At 36.3% G+C, this 17,663-nt stretch overlaps 1 protein-coding gene across 5 annotated transcripts in view; it reads right to left on the bottom strand.

Moving 5' to 3' along the window:
* ZNF236 (zinc finger protein 236) overlaps nucleotides 1-17,663 on the bottom strand; it is a 219,578-nt gene that overhangs the window by 30,378 nt on the left and 171,537 nt on the right. For 4 of the 5 annotated variants that reach the window (XM_069094982.1, XM_069094979.1, XM_069094980.1 and 1 more), the window contains one exon: nucleotides 12,724-12,911. In XM_069094982.1, the coding sequence (XP_068951083.1) occupies nucleotides 12,724-12,911 (188 nt within the window). Of the gene's footprint in view, nucleotides 1-12,723; nucleotides 12,912-13,892; nucleotides 13,975-17,663 lie in introns of those variants that run through there. The other variant, XM_069094983.1, reaches the window with a different exon arrangement.

Here is a 17,663-nt window from a genome sequence, read left to right as displayed (position 1 = left end):
GATGAGGGAGAGAAATGTATAGGAAAGCATAGTTAAGGAAAAAGGAAGTGAGAGGTCAAAAACTTATAAATTATACAAAGCCTTATACCTCTATATCTTGAATATATTTTCTCTGAGAAATTGTCAAAGAATTCATAAGCATTGGACATGATGACCATCAAATAAAACCACAAAGAACTAAACAGATTTAACAGAAGGGAAAAGACATTGGCAGAGGAACTATCTCTGAGGCAATTGTCTCTTTATAGTCAGATCTTTCACTCATTAAAATTAAGATCAGAATTAGTTTAAAAAAATTTGAAGATAATGACATACAACTTAAAATCATTTAACTCAACTATTTAAACAAGTAAATGAAAATTAAAAAGTAGAAATAGATAAAAGAAACAGTATCAACAGCAATTATACTCATTTTATCCAGAAGCTTAATCAATTTAAATGAATTACAACAAGAACAAAAGAGCACAGAAAGTACCCAAGTCAGCAAATATGAGATGATTGCCAAAGGCAACACCAGGTTAAGCTATATAAATAAAGACAGTAGACTTTTGAATTCCCTACACATTTCAATTAATTGCGTGATGGTATGGATGTCTATTGTGGAATATTTGTGAAAATCTGCCTGTTTCTCATGTGTATAGACTATTCTCACAAAAATTTTATCCACTATTTGTCAGTAGAATATATTTATAAAAATGTTATATAGATGGGAAAGTAGACATGACTTATTAGTTGCCCTTTTTGGTTACACTAAGATCCAAAAATTGTCCTTCAGAGCATTTCAGAATTAATTTTTCAATGTCCCCCAAATTCTCCCTACTAAAGCAAAGATCTTCTCTTTACATACATAAATGGTCTATCCCAGCTGCTTTTGTCATATTGTTTATATGAGTGTCATTATTTCTTCCTCAACAAGTATACCTAGAACTGCAATATATTAAGAGCCCAAACACGGTGGCTATATCACCCTTGATGATAAAAAGTCTGCCATATTCTGATAGAATGTACACCCTTTTAGGGCAGAGACTATTTCATTTTTGTCTTTGCATCCCTAATATCTAACAGAGTGCCTGGCACATTGTAGGCATTTAAAGCCTGACCTTGTGGTTAAACAATTTCTGACAAAGCTTTTCTATTGGATGCTTTCAACTTATTTTTCCTACCACTGCTTACTCACAAAGCAATCTTGCTCATAATCTCCCGCTATCTACAGGTATAAGATATTCTCACAAACAAGTTCATAGTCTAAGTCAATGTTGTCTTTAGCTCCCATGGCACTCCACTTGACAAGGATATCAATACTTCATTCAGACTCTACATGCAGTTGGACATACACATGAGAGAGCATAACCTTACTACCAATGTTTATATCTGGGACAAATACTGCACCTGAATAAGATGGATCAGGATTTGAATATCTTTCCTGTCTTTCTACCATCAAGGGATGAGAAAAATGCCATTCCATCAAATGCTGGTCTCCTGACCTCTCCTCTTCCTACTCACAGAGACACTTCTACCATCAGACACTGTCTCTACATCCTGTGACACTGACCTCCATAATGTTCTGTACAAAGTGCTCATCTCCAGACTCTAGGTATGGAATGTGTGGAATTTCCTCTCTCTTCATCAAATATCCCCTTCTACAGGAAGCCTTACTTGATCTTCCTCAGTTCTCTCTTAATTATCTTCCATTTATCCTACATATAGGTTTTTTGGGGGGGAGGGCAATCGGGGTTAAATGACTTGCCCAAGGTCACACAACTAGTTTTTGTGTTAAGTGTCTGAGGCTGGATTTGAACTCAGGTCCTTTGACTCCAGGGCCGGTGCTCTATTCACTGCGCCACCTACCTGCTTTCATATAGCTTTTTTGTACATAGTTTTTGTATGTTATTTTCCCCACTTGACTGTGAGTATCTTAAAAGTAGGTACTATCATTTGTTTTTCTTTGTATTCCCAGCACTTAGCAGAGTGCTGGACCAGCAACCACACTGGCATACCCAGAATGGCTGCTAGCACAGCTTCTTAGATCTGCTTTTCTATGAAAGACAGCTGTTAAGGAGTCAACGATCTTTATTAATTACATTCACTAGTTCAGGGGAAACGTCATCACCCTGAACTACAGAGAAAATACAAACAAAAAATACAGAGAAAATACAAGCAGAGGCATAAAGATCAACAGGGCTTCTAACTGTCAGCGAAACGAGCACAGATCAACAGACAGAACCAACTATCTGACTAAGGCAATGCATACATAGTTACCAGAGACAGAAGTACCAACATCTAGGGTTTCTCAAAGCTGGGGGCGGGGGACTCCTTAACTGCTACCCAGAGTCCAATCTGGTCAATTCACAAGAACACTCTCCCAATGTGAGTGAGCCCCAAAGCAAAATGCTAACCTCAAAGTATATATGTCCTTTTTAGAGCCAGAGGGCATCACAACCTTCATGACTCAGTGCCTAACTAGAAATTAACAAAAGGTGTGAAAGTCTTCTTCTAAACAAGCCTCCCCCAAACAAGCTTCCCTTCATGGACTCCACAGTGAGGCAGGGAGCTGGCCAACACACAGGTGCTTAATAAATGTTTACTGACTGTCAGGAAGAAGAGAGCAGAACGGATCTCCTTTAGGAAGTTACACTTTAAAAATACATTAATCCTAAACCTCTTCCTGAAACAATCTCCTACCTTTATAACAACAATATTCTTCGCCTTAGTGGCTCCCTAATAGTGCTAGGATGAAATACAAACTTCTCTGTTTGGCACATAAAGTCCTTCACAATCTTGCTCCAACCTACTTTTCCAGCTTTACTTCCCCATCACACTCTATAGTCTATCCAAAATGGCTCCTTAATATTCTTCACACATGACACTACATCTGTTTTGTAAAGACTCCTCCTCTAGCCTTGAATGCATTCTGCTCTCTATTCCAATTCTTTTAATTTCTAGAGTCCTTCAAAACTTAGTTCAAATTCCCTTGCTCCATACAGTTTTTTTCTGACTCCTCCCCTGGAGGAGTTTCCTCAAACTACCTTATATTTATTTTGTATATATTTACATAGACATATATATATATATATGTTCATGTTGTATCCCCTAGTAAGAATGCAAGCTCCTTTGAGGGCAAGGATTGTTTCAATATTGTTTTGTATCCCAAATGCCTAGCATGCATGGTACCTGACACAGAGTAGGCACTTAATAAATGCAAATGGATTAACTGAAATAAAAAAAAAAACCTCAAAACCAAAATAGTCCTTCTGTGAAATTCTGGGTGCTTCAATCGATGCTTTTCTTTCCACATTGTAGCTAATTTCTACTGTAATTAGCTTGGTGGATATTCTTAGGTCCTTTTCTTCCTCCTTATTTTTCTATAGTTAAAGACCTTTTGATTAGATTTCTAAGACTTTAGGCAAATATATTTTTCCTAGCTTTTGCTTACTTACTGCCAAGTCAAGAGGATGACATTCCTATTTCAGTAATCACTCCAGAAATACAATTCCATTCATATGTGCTTATCTTTAAAAGCAGCTGATTACTTCCCAAGTCTGTTTTTCTCTTCTGATCTTTTGCCCTCAATAGACAACAGTGGTTTAAAAAAATAACATTTGTGGCCTTCAGCTTCCTGCCCAAGACTTTGTATTCTTTAGTAATGCTTCAAGATTCCTTCAGAAAATATCTTCTGTGCCCATATGAATCACTACAAATAGTCATCCATTCTGATAATTTTTGAGAGATAATCACATCCTGGATGCAAATTTCCTGAGAAGACAGCAAAGCTTTCTATTGTTAATTTAGCAAATAACTTCTTGAAAGGAAATATCAGTTATTATTACTTATCTTTTTTCTTCTGATAGTATCTGTAGATCTCCACCACCATTACTTTTCCTTCAAGAACAGCAGTAAATGTGTTTCTTACATTTAAATGTTTAGAGATCCTTTCCCCTAAAAACACTGTGACATTCTTTCATCTAGTTTCTTGACATCACTCAGGATTCTCCTCTACCTTTTCAGAAACTTTGTTTTTTTGATTTTCACGTGAAGGCCTTAATTTTTTTTTTTTTTGGCACGATCAGGTGTTTTTACTCAGCTGAATGAAAAATGATGATTACAACTCAAATGACAGTGAACATGAGGATGTTCACCTTGCCAGAGAGGTTTATGTTAACTACCAGATTTATTTAAATAACTAGTTATTTAAATAAGTAAATTCCAGATTGCTCATAAAGTCAGTAATTGCTGCTGAAAAATAAACCGCGGTTCTGAATGCCCACTTATAGTTGATCTCAACAACGTGTCTGATGATGGAGACCGATTATCCATTACAGGCAACAGCATCTGGTGGTCCTTTGTTCCAATGGGAAGAGGTAATGGGTAAAGTCATATCAGAAGGTTTCACATCTACAGATTCTGCATAGGATCTCGTTCATTAAAAATTTTATCTCCCATGGATCAGATCTCGCCCATGTGCAATGTGTCCATGTAGATGAACTTGAGAAGCTTCTGGAAGCTATTCACGTTCAACTGGCTCTGGTCCAGGAAAACATCACTGTGCAGGGACACCTCTGAAGTACTCGCTAAACAAGGAAAGCATGCTGCCGTGTGCTCAGAACTGCTGCTCACTGATGACACATAAAGGAAGTCTGCTTTATTCAGTCATTCCAGGAGATGCCCATAAGTGGAGTGACAGTCACATCTTTTAGTATTTTTTCTTTTAATTCTTAAAGCATATTTCATTGCCTGAAGTATCCTAGACAGTAGGGAGGCATTCACTGAGCCTTTTCAAAGTCTCTTATAGAAGAGAGATAAGTCTATGTACAATCTGACCATAAAGTACAGACACCTGACTGTAAAAGAACTACAAAGAGAACACACTCATTATAGGTCTCTGTAAAATTGCTATTTATGCTTTCCAGATCTGAGATTTTAATCTTGTTTTTCTTGCTAGTAGCTCCCCTTTGGAATTATTGTAAGAAACTACTTGTGGATGATTTGAACTGCAGAGTTATGACTCTTTTCTTTAGCCCCTATAAACAGTATGACAGCCTATTTAGCATTTCAAATTTAGCAATATCTCAAAATTATCTTAACTTCCTTTCCTTTAACCTAGTCTTAACTTTACCTTCTCTCTGACTCTCTTTTTGTTTCAGATCAAATCCTTTCTTTCTCCTTATACTGCTCTTCTCCTCATCCTTGGACCCTTCTACTTGAGACCTTTCACTCCTTACACTTCTCATCAAGTACACTCAAATTTCTCCATCCCAAATTCAATATCTGACTCACTTCACAATTTTAGAGGCCTCCAAATCACCATCACAATTCTTTCTTCTTCCGCTTAAGTCTTTCCCCCCTTGCCCGTTCTTCTCCATTCCCTTTTCCTTTGGAAGCTAGAAATACTTCAATTACTATGTTGTGAAGTGACTAGAGTGCTGGATTTTGAGTCATAAAGGCCTGAGTTAGAATTCTGCCTCAAACAACTAAATATGTAACTCTGGGCTAGTCATTTAAAATTTCTTGGGGATAATAACAGCACCCTATATCACAGGATTGTTATCAGGATCAAATGAGATAACATACATAAAGCTCTTTGTAAACCTATTTAAATATTAGCTATTACTACATCCAGTCAGAGACTTTAAAGTATATGGTTATTTAACAATATCTGATTTAATCTTGAGACCCTGTGGATTTCACAGGGTTTGGCAGCTGCATATTCCTGTTAAGGATAAAGGAGTCTCTGCCATGACTTCAGAGAAGTTTACTGTTCTACTGAATTATCTACCTTTCCTCTCCTCTTTTCTAAGCTGGATGCTCTAGGTCAGAATATAAAAACAGTCTTCCCAGAACATATATATGTATATATAAATAAACACACACACATATATACATATATATCATATATGTAATATATATAACTTTTATAAGGTTAAGGAAGCCTAAGATTAGACTTCATATTCAGTTCAAACATTTATTCAGCAAATACTCTCTGCAAAGCTCTGTTAGGCTTGTAGGTAATAGAAGGTATGAAGTATTAGAAAGATCACTGGATTTGGAGTCAGAGAACCTGGATTCAATTCTAGACTCAACTTGTGATCTTGAACAAGTCACTTGACACTTCTGAGCCTTCTAAAATCAAGAAATATACATGCCAGGGGTGGTTAGGTGGTGTAGTGAGTAAGAGTGCTGGCCTTGGAGTCAGGAGAACCTGGGATCAGTTCTGGCCTCAGGTACTTAGCACCCACACAAAAAAAACTGGCCGTGTAACCTTAAGCAAGTTACTTAAACCCAACTGCTTAAAAAAAAAAGAAAGAAATATAAATCCCATTTGCAGTTAAGGACTCTTCAAATACTTAAGAGACTGATATCACATTCCCCTGTGTCTTCCCTTTTTCAACCAATCCTTGAGTAACTGCCAGTCCTCTAACCATACTGGTTGCCTCAGTTAGACATACTACAGCTAATTAATTGTCTTTCTTATATGTGGTACTTGAAATGAGCATAGTTCTCCAGATTTTAGTCTGAGCAAGGCAGAATAAAATGGGACTAGTATGCTTCGTGTTCTAGATAAAACAGATATCTTAGTGCAGCCTAGAAGAGAATTAGCTTGTTTGGTTATCACATCATGATTCATAATGAACTGTAAGCACACTAAAATACTCAGACACTTAAAAAAAAAACCTGCCATAGTTATGCTTCCTCCTAAAATAATCAGAAATTATTTTTTAACCCCAATAGTATAACTTATCTTTAAAAACTTCTCATCAGATTCAGCCAAATTTTCTAGTTTCTTAAGACCTTTATGAATCTTGACCTCCTCCAGACTTTGTTTCATTTAGAAATCTGACAATCATGACTTTTAGGTTTTTATGTAAACCATTCATAAAAATGTTGAATGACAGATTGCTTAGGACAGTTATTTGGGGCACTCCAATAGAGACCACCAAAAGAACCTGTAAGCTGAAATTAATCCATTAATGACACTCATTGAGTGTTCAACTAGTTCTGAATCCAGTCAGTCAATAAATATTTATTAAGCTCCTATTATATGCTAGGCATTTGGGATACAAAAAGAGGTTAAAAAAAAAAAACCCTCCCCTCAAGAAGCTGATACATTCTAATGGGAGACATGACAAGTGTGTGTGTGTGTGTGTGTGTGTGTGTGTGTGTGTGTGAACAAACTATATACAGGATAAATAGGAAATAGTTAACAGAAGGAAGGCACTAGAGTTAAGAGGCTATGTAGGCCTCCATTTCCAGACTTCTTGGGGAATGCAGGAGATTGGGTTAGGAGAAAGGATAATGAGTTCCAGTTTGGCCATGTTTAAGATGTCTACCAGACATCCATTTTGAGATGTCTGAAAGGCAGTTGAAGATGCAAGATTAGAAGTCAGCAGAGAGACTGAGGCAAAATAGCTAGAGCTGAGAATCATCAGCATAGAGATAGTAATCAAATCCATGAGAGCTGATGAGATCACCAAGTGAAATAGTAGAAAGGGAGGAGATGACCCAGGATAGAACTCTGAGGAACCCCCACAGTTAGAGGTTATAATCTGAATAAGGATTCAGCAAGAGAGACTGAGGAGGAATAGCCATATAGGTAGAAAAAGAACCAGGACAGAATGATATACAGAAAACCTAGAAAGAACAGAGTATCAAGGAAGAGAGAGTGTGATCAACTGTGTCAAAAGCTGCAGAGAAGTCAAGGAGAATGAGAATTGAGAACATGTGGCAATTGAAGAGATCATGGGTAACTTTGGAGAGCAGTTTCAGTAGAATGATAAGTTTAGAGGCTAGATTACTGTAAAGGGTTAAGAAGAAAGTGAAAGGAGGGAAAGTAAGAGGCACCTGCTGTAGATGAACTTTTTCAAGGTGTTTAGCCACAACAGACAGAAGAAATATAGGATGGATAATTACAGGAGATAAATGATCAAGTGAGAATTTTTTCAAGACTGGGGAAACATGGGCATGCTTGTAAGATAGCAGGGAAAGAGCTAGTAGACAGGGAGAGTCTGAAAATAAGTCATGGAGAAGGGATGACAGAGGGAGAAATCTCTTGGAGGACATATGATGGAATGAGCTTGCTTGAGCAGGAAGAAGGGTTAGACTTGGTAAGAAATAAGGCCACCTCATCACGTGAGACATGGGTGAAGGAGGAAATAGTGGTAGAAGTCATCTTTGATATGAAATGAGAAAAAGAGAAGAAAAGGAAGATCTTTGCAAATGACCTCAATTCTTCCTATAAAATATGAGGCAAGATTCTCAGCTAAAAGGGGAGGGGGTAAAGGCAGGGGAAGTCAAGGAAAGTTTGAGCAGGAATGAAAAGATTTAGAAGAGTTGCTATGGAGAGTGGGACAGTGAGTTGATGAGGGACGTATTAATAGGTCTGCCTTGGAGCAGCAAGGTCCCAGTTGAGGTATGACCACCTTTGTGTGTGGCTGAAATAGGGTACAGGATTAAGTCATAGGAAGTGAATAGGTTGAGGCACTGAATGGTTAGGGTGTTTAAGGACAGTCAATTATGTTTGAATTTAGCTAAATGTACTGTCATCTAACCTATATGTCTCCACCCTATCTACAAGGACTACATGAATGACCTTTATCAAATTTTTTGCTGAAAATTAGGCATACTGTATTGGTAGCATGCCTCCATTCTACTAGTCTAGCCATCTCTTCAAAAAAGCATATGAGATTAGTCTGGCACAAACTACTGCTGATAAAGCAATTCTGATTTTTGGTCATCGCTATTTCCCTAAGTGTTTATAAATCACCCGTTTAATAAGGTGTTCTAGATTTTTGCCAGGAATCAAATTCAAGTTTATAGACTTAAAATATGCAATCTTCATCTTATCTTTTTTTTTCCTTTTTAAAGTGAGAAACTAGGGCAACATTTGACCTTCTCCAATACTGTAACAGTCTTCTGTTCTCAAAGATCTTTCAAAGATCAAAGGCATTTTTCTGTCTTTGGCTCTTTCTACCATCTAAATGTATGCATTCCCCCAAGGTTTGGGGCTTGCCTTTTCCACTGTATTCTTTGCCCTCTCAGCCACTCCAATAGCTTCAACTATAACCTCTATGCAGAAAGCTTCCAAATGTATATTTCTAGCCTTTACTTGCCTTTTCAAACTGTATTTCTATCTCCCCCCTGGATTGTTCCCATATGGTTGCCCTGCTGGCAGCTAAAACACAATATTTCTGAAACCAACTTCATCATATTCTTCCAGTTCTACATCTCTCCTCCCAATCTTCTTTACCACCACTGATTCCTGATTTTCTGATTTCCATTCCATACTTTCTATATTTATTTACTGGCAAAAGGGGAAATCAGGGCAGTAAATTCAGCACTATGGGGGCTCATTACAGAAACTCTACCAATGCAGACTCATTTGTACCCTACCAGTGTTAAGCAGACTAGAAAAGTAAGAATGTTAGAAATTTTTTCACAGTCACAAAGCTAGTATGTGTCAGAAGGTGAGTTGTCCTGCAAGCTATTGATGATGTAAGACTGGAGCTCAAGAGAGGTGAGTGCTAGGTATGTAGATTACACAGTCATCGTCATAGAGATGATAGTTATTTATAGAAGGGTTCTGTGTTGTCTGTGTATTTATACCTCAAATTAAACAGAAAGCATTAATGACTATATTTTATCCAAACTTTGTGTCTTATCATCTAGTATAGGACTCTGCTTAAAGTAGGAGGGGTTTTTTGCCTTTTTTGGGGGGAGGGGCAATTGGGGTTAAGTGACTTGCCCAAGGTCACATGGCTAGTAAGCATTAAGTGTCTGAGGCCGGATTTGAACTCAGGTCCTCCTGACTCCAGGGCCGGTGCTCTATTCACTGCGTCACCTAGCCGCCTTAAGTAGGAGTTTAATAAATGTTAAATTTAAATGTTTAATTTTACTTCTTTCCTTCTCCAATAAAATTATAATTTGATACTTCATTGTGGTGTGAAGGTGACCCTGAAGTCTCAAAGGCTGTGATTACAGAACTGTATGTTCCTCTAAATCCTACCAGCATAGAAAGGTTTCAAATAGAAATCTAATGATGGGTAATGGGCTATTGTCCAATGACTAGTGTGGGAAAGTTCAAGGAGGCTCACCATCTGGCTGACTACAGGATGACAAAATTTTTTGGCTACTCTAGCTCTTGCAAGGGAAAAGGCTGTGATCTGCATCACTGAAGGAAGTGTTCACTACAATGAAATCAGAGATCCTTGAAGTATTGAAGTGTCTACTCTCTTTGTATGGTCTAGTCTCACTTCTGACCCTTAAGAGTTAATGAGTAAAATATACTTGGATCCTTCATCATTTTTTATGTCTATGATAGGGTGATATACCTTCCTACATTATACAAGGTTGCCTTTTTTTTTTTTATCACTTGAGATGTTGCCTGTCTAGTCGTTTTTCTTTTTTTATAAGAGCTCTATAAGTAGTTTTAAGTATTTAAGATTATTAAAGAATTTTAAATGCAGGCCTTTGAGTTCTGACACTATGTGCTCCGTGAAAGGAGAATTTATTCGGTTGTGTATTCCTCAGATATCAGGTACCTTGCACATCAGGCATTCAAAAAAATATTCGTTAAATGGAATTAATGAATGAAGAAATAGGCTAATATCTTATTGCTATACCACAATCGTCTTATGTCTGGTCTTCTCAAGATTTTTAGGAATAGTCATTTTCTCTTTAAGTGTCAGCAAAATTTTTTTTCATTTCTTCCCTTTGGTTTTTACTGGGGGGAAGACTGAATCCATGTCATATGATACACTTATCTCTCGTGTTGCTCACATATTATTGTATGGGCTATATATGGTACTACCTTGTTACTCTAGAGACACGTTAATGTTGTGGGCAACTACTTTACAACTATGAGACTTATTATTTCTTATTTGTGAATCAATCAACAAGTATTTATTAAATGCTTACTGTATGCCAGGCTCTTTACTGGAGATGCAAAGAAAAGAATTAAATAATTTCTGCCCTAAAGGAATTTACATCCTATTGAAGTGTCCACCAGAAATTATACACCAAAGCCCCCTAAACCTGTTAGAAGGGGACCCCTACCAGGGTCCCTGGAAACCACCTAATAGGCCATAATAGTGAGGGAATGTTTCACCTGTGTTGCTAGAAACATGCCCCAGATTCAGGTCTGTTTATGTTTGTATCCAGGGCTTTGCTAGGTAATCAAGGCTTCACTAGAAATGGCATTACACCCCCCTTGGAGCCATATTTTGTTGATTAGCAATACCTAACTCTATATAAGCGTATCTTAGAGAAGACTCAGTACTGTCTTCCTTAATGGGGAGGCAGTCACCGGCCAGTTAATAAACACTCCTATCAAATTATAATTGGTTTCGCTGTCTTGCTTTCTCGGCTGTCCATTACACTATTAGGGTAACAATAGCTACTTATAAGCATATGCAAAATATATAGGGATCGGTAATGGACTTGTGATTTTTTCAGACACAGGGGAATTTCTGGGTAAGAAACTGCTCTCTACCGATGTAAGGCAGCAGTTTCCTTGCAATTTATAAGTAAGCACTGAGAGGTTTAAGTGAATTACTCAAAGTCATAGCCAGTATGTGTCAGAGGTAAAACTTGAATCCAGGTTGTCCTACGTCCAAGGTTAGCATTTTATCTACTATGTCAGGCATATATACAGAAGAAATGCTTAAATACTAATAATGAATTTGGAGGAAAGAACAGTTGCACTATGAAGAAAGTAATGAATATGAAACGAGGTTGTAAAGGGCCATACTATAAAAAGAAGGTGAATGGTTTGGAATGGGAAGAAATGAAGGTATGTTCTGTTTTGGACTTGATAAGATGCCTGTGGATCATCTGAAACCACTAATTGATATTATTATGATTCAGAGCTAGAAGGGACCTCAGAGATCTAGTATAACCTAGTCCTTTTGAAAATGAAGAAAATGAATCTCAGACTATTCTATTACAAAGGTAACAAATAACAGATTCCAAATTCCATCTCCAAATCACATCCTCATTCCATTTATGTTACCTTAAATTCTTTTAACCAAAGATATATGAGAGTGTGTGTGTTTAAAAATGTTACTTCCAGGGGCAGCTAGGTGGTGCAGTGAATAGAGCACTGGCCCTAGCGTCAGGAGGACCTAAGTTCAAATCCGACCTCAGACACTTAACACTTACTAGCCGTGTGACCTTAACCCCAATTGCCCTGCCTTCCCCTTTCCAAAAATTAAAAAAACAATTTACTTCCAGTATGGGAGGTATTCTAGAATCCTGAACATTCTGGTTAAGGTTTTACTGTAATAACTACAATGTTCTTTGAACTCAATTGGACAAGAATAAAGTAGTAGCAGACATATTCCCGCAATCTTTTTTCTAGGTCTGGATGGATATATTTGGTTTCATAAAGGCTTTGGAATCTTTTGCATCTTAGAGTTGAAAAAGAAGACAGGAGACGAAGAGTAGTTGATGCTGGATAGTAGAGCAGTTTGGTACTTTGATTAAAAAAAGATTTCCTGTTATATGGAAAGGATCTAAGAGACAATTTATTATATAAGAATAATCAAAACAAAAGCAAACTAGCACTAACATACCTTTATCATGCCTGTTCCCTCCAGTGAGGATATTGATTAATAATATGAAATGAAATTTTTTATTACCAAATAAAACAAACTCTTAAATATGACTATATGAAGTCTCAATAACAGTCCACTGAGAAAGTTAAAGCAAAAACAGTTATGAAATTGTACTGACCTGGGAAGTGATGTTAAGTGTAACTGCATCAAGGCCACCAGAAAGCATACCCTGAGTGTCAGCCAGAGTTAATGTGACACTAGCATCACCTCCAACTCCTGATGAAGACATTACAAGATTTTGAGTGGCTATAGTAGATGGAGACATGGATGTCGCTGAAGGAAGGTTTCCAGCTGCAGTATTAAGGTCTACAAAAACAAAACAAAATACAGGAAAAGGAGATCAAAATATAAGCTAGACAAATAAAATTGTGGTATGCGAAGAATGGCTATTGGTTAAGCACAGTTTTGTGGCTACAGGAAACTATGGCCATTTGTCAACTATGCTGATGGAATACTGTCAATATTAATTTTACTAAAAGGCATTTTAACTGCCTATTTTATTTTTCCCTAAGTAAATCTACTCTGTCTTCCTAAATATTTGTGGAGGAGCTGTTGATGCAAAAGATAGAATGGACCAACCTAGTCCCAGCAATTGTTGTCATCAAGAAAGGACAAAGAATTCAAGTGCTCTTTTTTTTGTTGCTATCCATTTATCTGCTACTCAGAATTAGAGTCAAAATACAAAATGGGATCAAATCTAATCAAATGGGCAGTTGCATATTGGGGGTTTCTAAGGTTAACTTTTCCCACTTATGATATTTCTTTACTTTTCTTTCTCTTCTGAATGGTCAAGCATAAATATAGATATCATCCATTTCTCTGCAATATTTGTTAGCTTTCTCTAGTAAAGACAGCAAAAGATTTATCCACAAAGATCTACACAGGATTTTTTTTTCTTCTAACCAGTGATGAAAGGAAGGGAAGGTATTCTGAGTGATGATCCTCTAAGACTGTCCTTCTCCATAGAGCTATTCAAAAAAGGCAAACTTTGTTATCCAGGTGGATGGGATTGGCTCAGTAGGGGCTTGCCAAAGTCTTTTGGTAGACATAGGAAAGAAGGTTCGATTTTATATTCACATTTTAAAAATAACTTTATTTTTTTAAAAGATGGAGATCTTTCCATAACCTAGTTTATCAGAAAGCAAAAATTTAAACTCAAGAAGCTATCTGCGAATTAGACATAAAAAGAAAACTCCTGTTAATGCTTTGCTGTGACTTGGTTATACCAGTCCAGAGAGAGCCTCCTCATATCAGTCAGGGAGCCAACAGGAAAACTAGGTTACTTACTTGTAACTGGAGTTCTCCAAATATATTGCCTCCATAGATCCACACTCTTGGAGTCTCACACTGTGCTGCACAGACCTGGAACCTTTAAAAGCAGTATAACCATTAGGAGTCTAGTGCATTGAAGCAGCCACCGGGGGCTCCAAAGATTACTACATAAGGAGACAGTAAGATCCCTCCCACCTCTCTTTTTCTGACAAACTGACTACAGAGGTCTCCTAAGACAAATAAGGGTAGGAAAATAATGAGTGTGGATTTGTGGAGGATTTATGTTCCAAGTACTCCAGTTACCAGAAAACTAGTCAACCTAATGTTCATAAAATTACCTCCACATATCCCTACTCTTGCAAACTAGTGAGTACCAGTCATTCTAGAGGTAAGGTGAAGAAGATAAAAAAATAAAAACCCTGAAAGATTGTCCTATAAAAAGCAACCTAAATTTGTGTCCAACAAAAACACAAAGGAGAAAACTGTGACCTAAATTGCCTACCTAGACTTCTCCACTGGCATAACCTGCAAAAATACCTTTGGAAAACTACTAAAGTGCCAATGAGGAAAGAAGTAGCATGTTTCTACATTCCTTTATCAAAGCAAAAATTGAAACGTTCTATCTAGAATATGTCCTTTTTTACAAAGAAATTCAATCATGAACAAAATACCTCAAGGGGTCAAAAGATATTTCACGAGGCAAAATATTTCGAGCATTTTCATGATAAATGGTTGATCAAAAGGTTCCAGGTCTGTGCAGCATAAGAAATCTAATGAGAAAGAATCACTGCATTGAGAAGAAAAAAGGTTCTGCATTCTTCTAGCTAAATCAAGTATTCAAAGAAACATTCCAATTATAAGGTTCAGATAAATATCAGAGTTCATACTTATAGCCATATAGGATAACAAATGTACCCTGAATCCAGTTCTAAATCTCTATAAAATCCAATTTTAAACACACACAAAAATCACTGTAGCCCAAATAGAATTGTCCTTTCTGATTAACATGAACTTGGAAGAGAGCATATCAAAGTTAAATCTATATGACTGGAAGTACATAATCTGATATAATGCTTACTTGTTTCTTAATGCTGATTCTATAAGACCATTAGAGAAAGAGAGAAAATACATTATAAAGAAAGGAAATAATTCTTTTTTAATCTTTATTTATACAGACTTTCCTATTTGGTACTATGTGCACAAGTCAATAAAGCTTTCTAGAACTTCTCAGAAAGTTATGTAATGGACAGCTCTTAGCCATACTACAGAAGACTCAAGTGATTAAAAACAGGAAATGAGCTAAACTCTGTTCAAATGAGGTAATCTCAAAAAGATTAAGTCAATTCTCTTTGGATTTTTATCTGACCCAACACCATCGAAAATTTCAGCATCAAAATTTTAAAAAACAATGCTTCTAAAACTCTGAATTGGCCTTCATCAAAAATTTAAATGATATCAATTCCAATTTTTGAGGCCTAACAAAAATCAGGGGGTGGAAGGAGAGGCAGTATGGGGTGTGCATTAATGGTGAGAATCAAACATTTCCTTTTTAAAGATGTATAGATATCTGGACCCAAAATACATAAACAAGTATTTCTGTTTCCAGAGAATTTAGGATAAAAATACTAAACTTTCAATCCTCTTCCAAATCAACTGCTGTTCTGCATCACTCAAAAAATCTTAACATCTCAGTATTAATTATCTCATCTAATCTAAATCCCCCAAAAAAATCTCTGTTGCAATAATTTACCCAATATATGGTCATATTGTATTTGCCTGAAATGATGACTAACAGTGTCTGCATTTTCATAAAGCACTGGTAAAACAGGTAACAAATGTATTCCTGAGCTGGTAGAAAAGGTCTAACTCCAACATCTTAATGACAGAACCCCATGAATGATGACTATCATTAAGAGAGTATAAGGAAAAGTGAATATCTTTCCCAGTGCTGAAAGATGAAAATAAACTACTCTCATCAGGATTACTCTATTAATATTGAATGATGTTAATGCTATTAATTTGCTATTATTCCTACAAAGAGATATGTGTCTAGTTTTAAGCTTTCATTGTTAACATCAACTGTTTTTGAGTGGGTATTTATATGAAGTTCAACCTTCCTTATCAGAAATTCATCTGTATTGGAATTTGTCTTCTTTTGTAACTGACTGTTTAAGGGGTAATGTCAATATGAGGCATGAAGAAGCACTAAATATCCACAACGAATCCCTCAAGAACAAAGTATACTTTATAAATATCACCATAAAATGTTTCTGAATTCCAAAGACGACTTCTACACCTAAAATGTAAAGCTCTTCCCCTTTAAACTTTACAAATGTAACTGAAATAACTGTAATTAATGATGAATCTTCACCAAAATTTGTATTATACTTTTCAATTCAAGAGAGTAATACAGAAGAGAACACTTGTTTACTACATAATAATGGCTGTTGAAAGACATTTTAGAACTGTCTTAAGTATTATGAAATAATAATGACAATCATTATACTGGTCTAGAATAATTCTTAATGTTAAGGACCTGTGATTATTCTAGTCTAGATCATTAACTTAACAAAAAGAAGAATCTGAAAACAAAACAATTCTTCTGCAATTAGTGTTCTAATTTTTTACAGAGTGGACAGAGACAGGTTATAACTTCTACTCTGATATAAATGTTATGAATGAGATTAGAACTTTCAGTACTACTATGGCGGGCTACACTGTAACTACAACCAGTAGTGACAGGCTACTCAAACCACCCTAACAAAGTCTTATTATCCTGTAAACCTATTTGACATTAAGAAAGAAGTCTATCTGACTAAGATTATCTGACAAAATTCAATCCAGTTCAAAGATTAAGGAAAGCTGAGAACATAACTAACTTGCTCATACCAAAACGACCCTATATTTAATGACAGGCAACGTAAGAAAAGAAAAACTCATGAAAACCCTTGAATAGCATTTAAGCTCTGGTTCTAAATTTTATCCATTGGACAAGTTCACAAAACAAATTAAGATGCTGATGTTAAATCTTATAGGTTGATATGTAGAATAAATTGAGAAAATGTCATAAAAAAGAAATCTCTTAGCCAACTTTTAAAACATCAAAGATAAAAAATAAAAATTCAGGATAAAAAGTCAGTTTGCCTTCTTTAGTCAGATATCATTGACATAATATACTGGCTGCTGTCAGGCATTTTATTAACAATGGCTATACTGCATTAAAAGATTCTGGATCTGTCCCTGCTGGTGTGAGACTCCATCAGTATATATCTGTGGGGGCAATTTTATGAAGATGCCCAACCATCTGTACTCATACTATATTGACAGGACCCTTAAAATAGAAAACTTGTGGACAGAATTAAGATCAATGTATTCACATATTTTTTCCATCCATTTGTGGACCATTATTACTATAATCCCCCATTTCCAAGTAATACACTGAGCCATCAAACATCAGGATAACCAAGTGGCAGAGACAACTACATATTCTTCCAATTAAACTGGAAATTCTCTAATTTCATTTCCTGTTCAATCTACCAAAAATTTATTGAACATCCCGAATAAAGTTACTACCATTAGGACTGCTACCCTTTTGACCACTGATAACTTAATTTGTTCTTCAATAAAGCAGAGCAGAAAATCTCTAGAAGCTCTTGAATGAGAAGTCCCCAGTGTAATATGAACTTGATTCACATTTTTTTCCTTCCCAACAACAAAAGATCCACATAGGAGAAAATATTCCTTTAACATCTTCACACACACCAAATGGTAAGTGGAAAGATGATT

This window comes from Petaurus breviceps, unplaced genomic scaffold (genome assembly GCF_028583685.1).
Source record: "Petaurus breviceps papuanus isolate PSGF00001 unplaced genomic scaffold, PetGlider_PUasm1.0 224, whole genome shotgun sequence".
NCBI lineage: Eukaryota > Metazoa > Chordata > Mammalia > Diprotodontia > Petauridae > Petaurus > Petaurus breviceps.
This window is presented reverse-complemented; position numbering and strand designations above follow the sequence as displayed.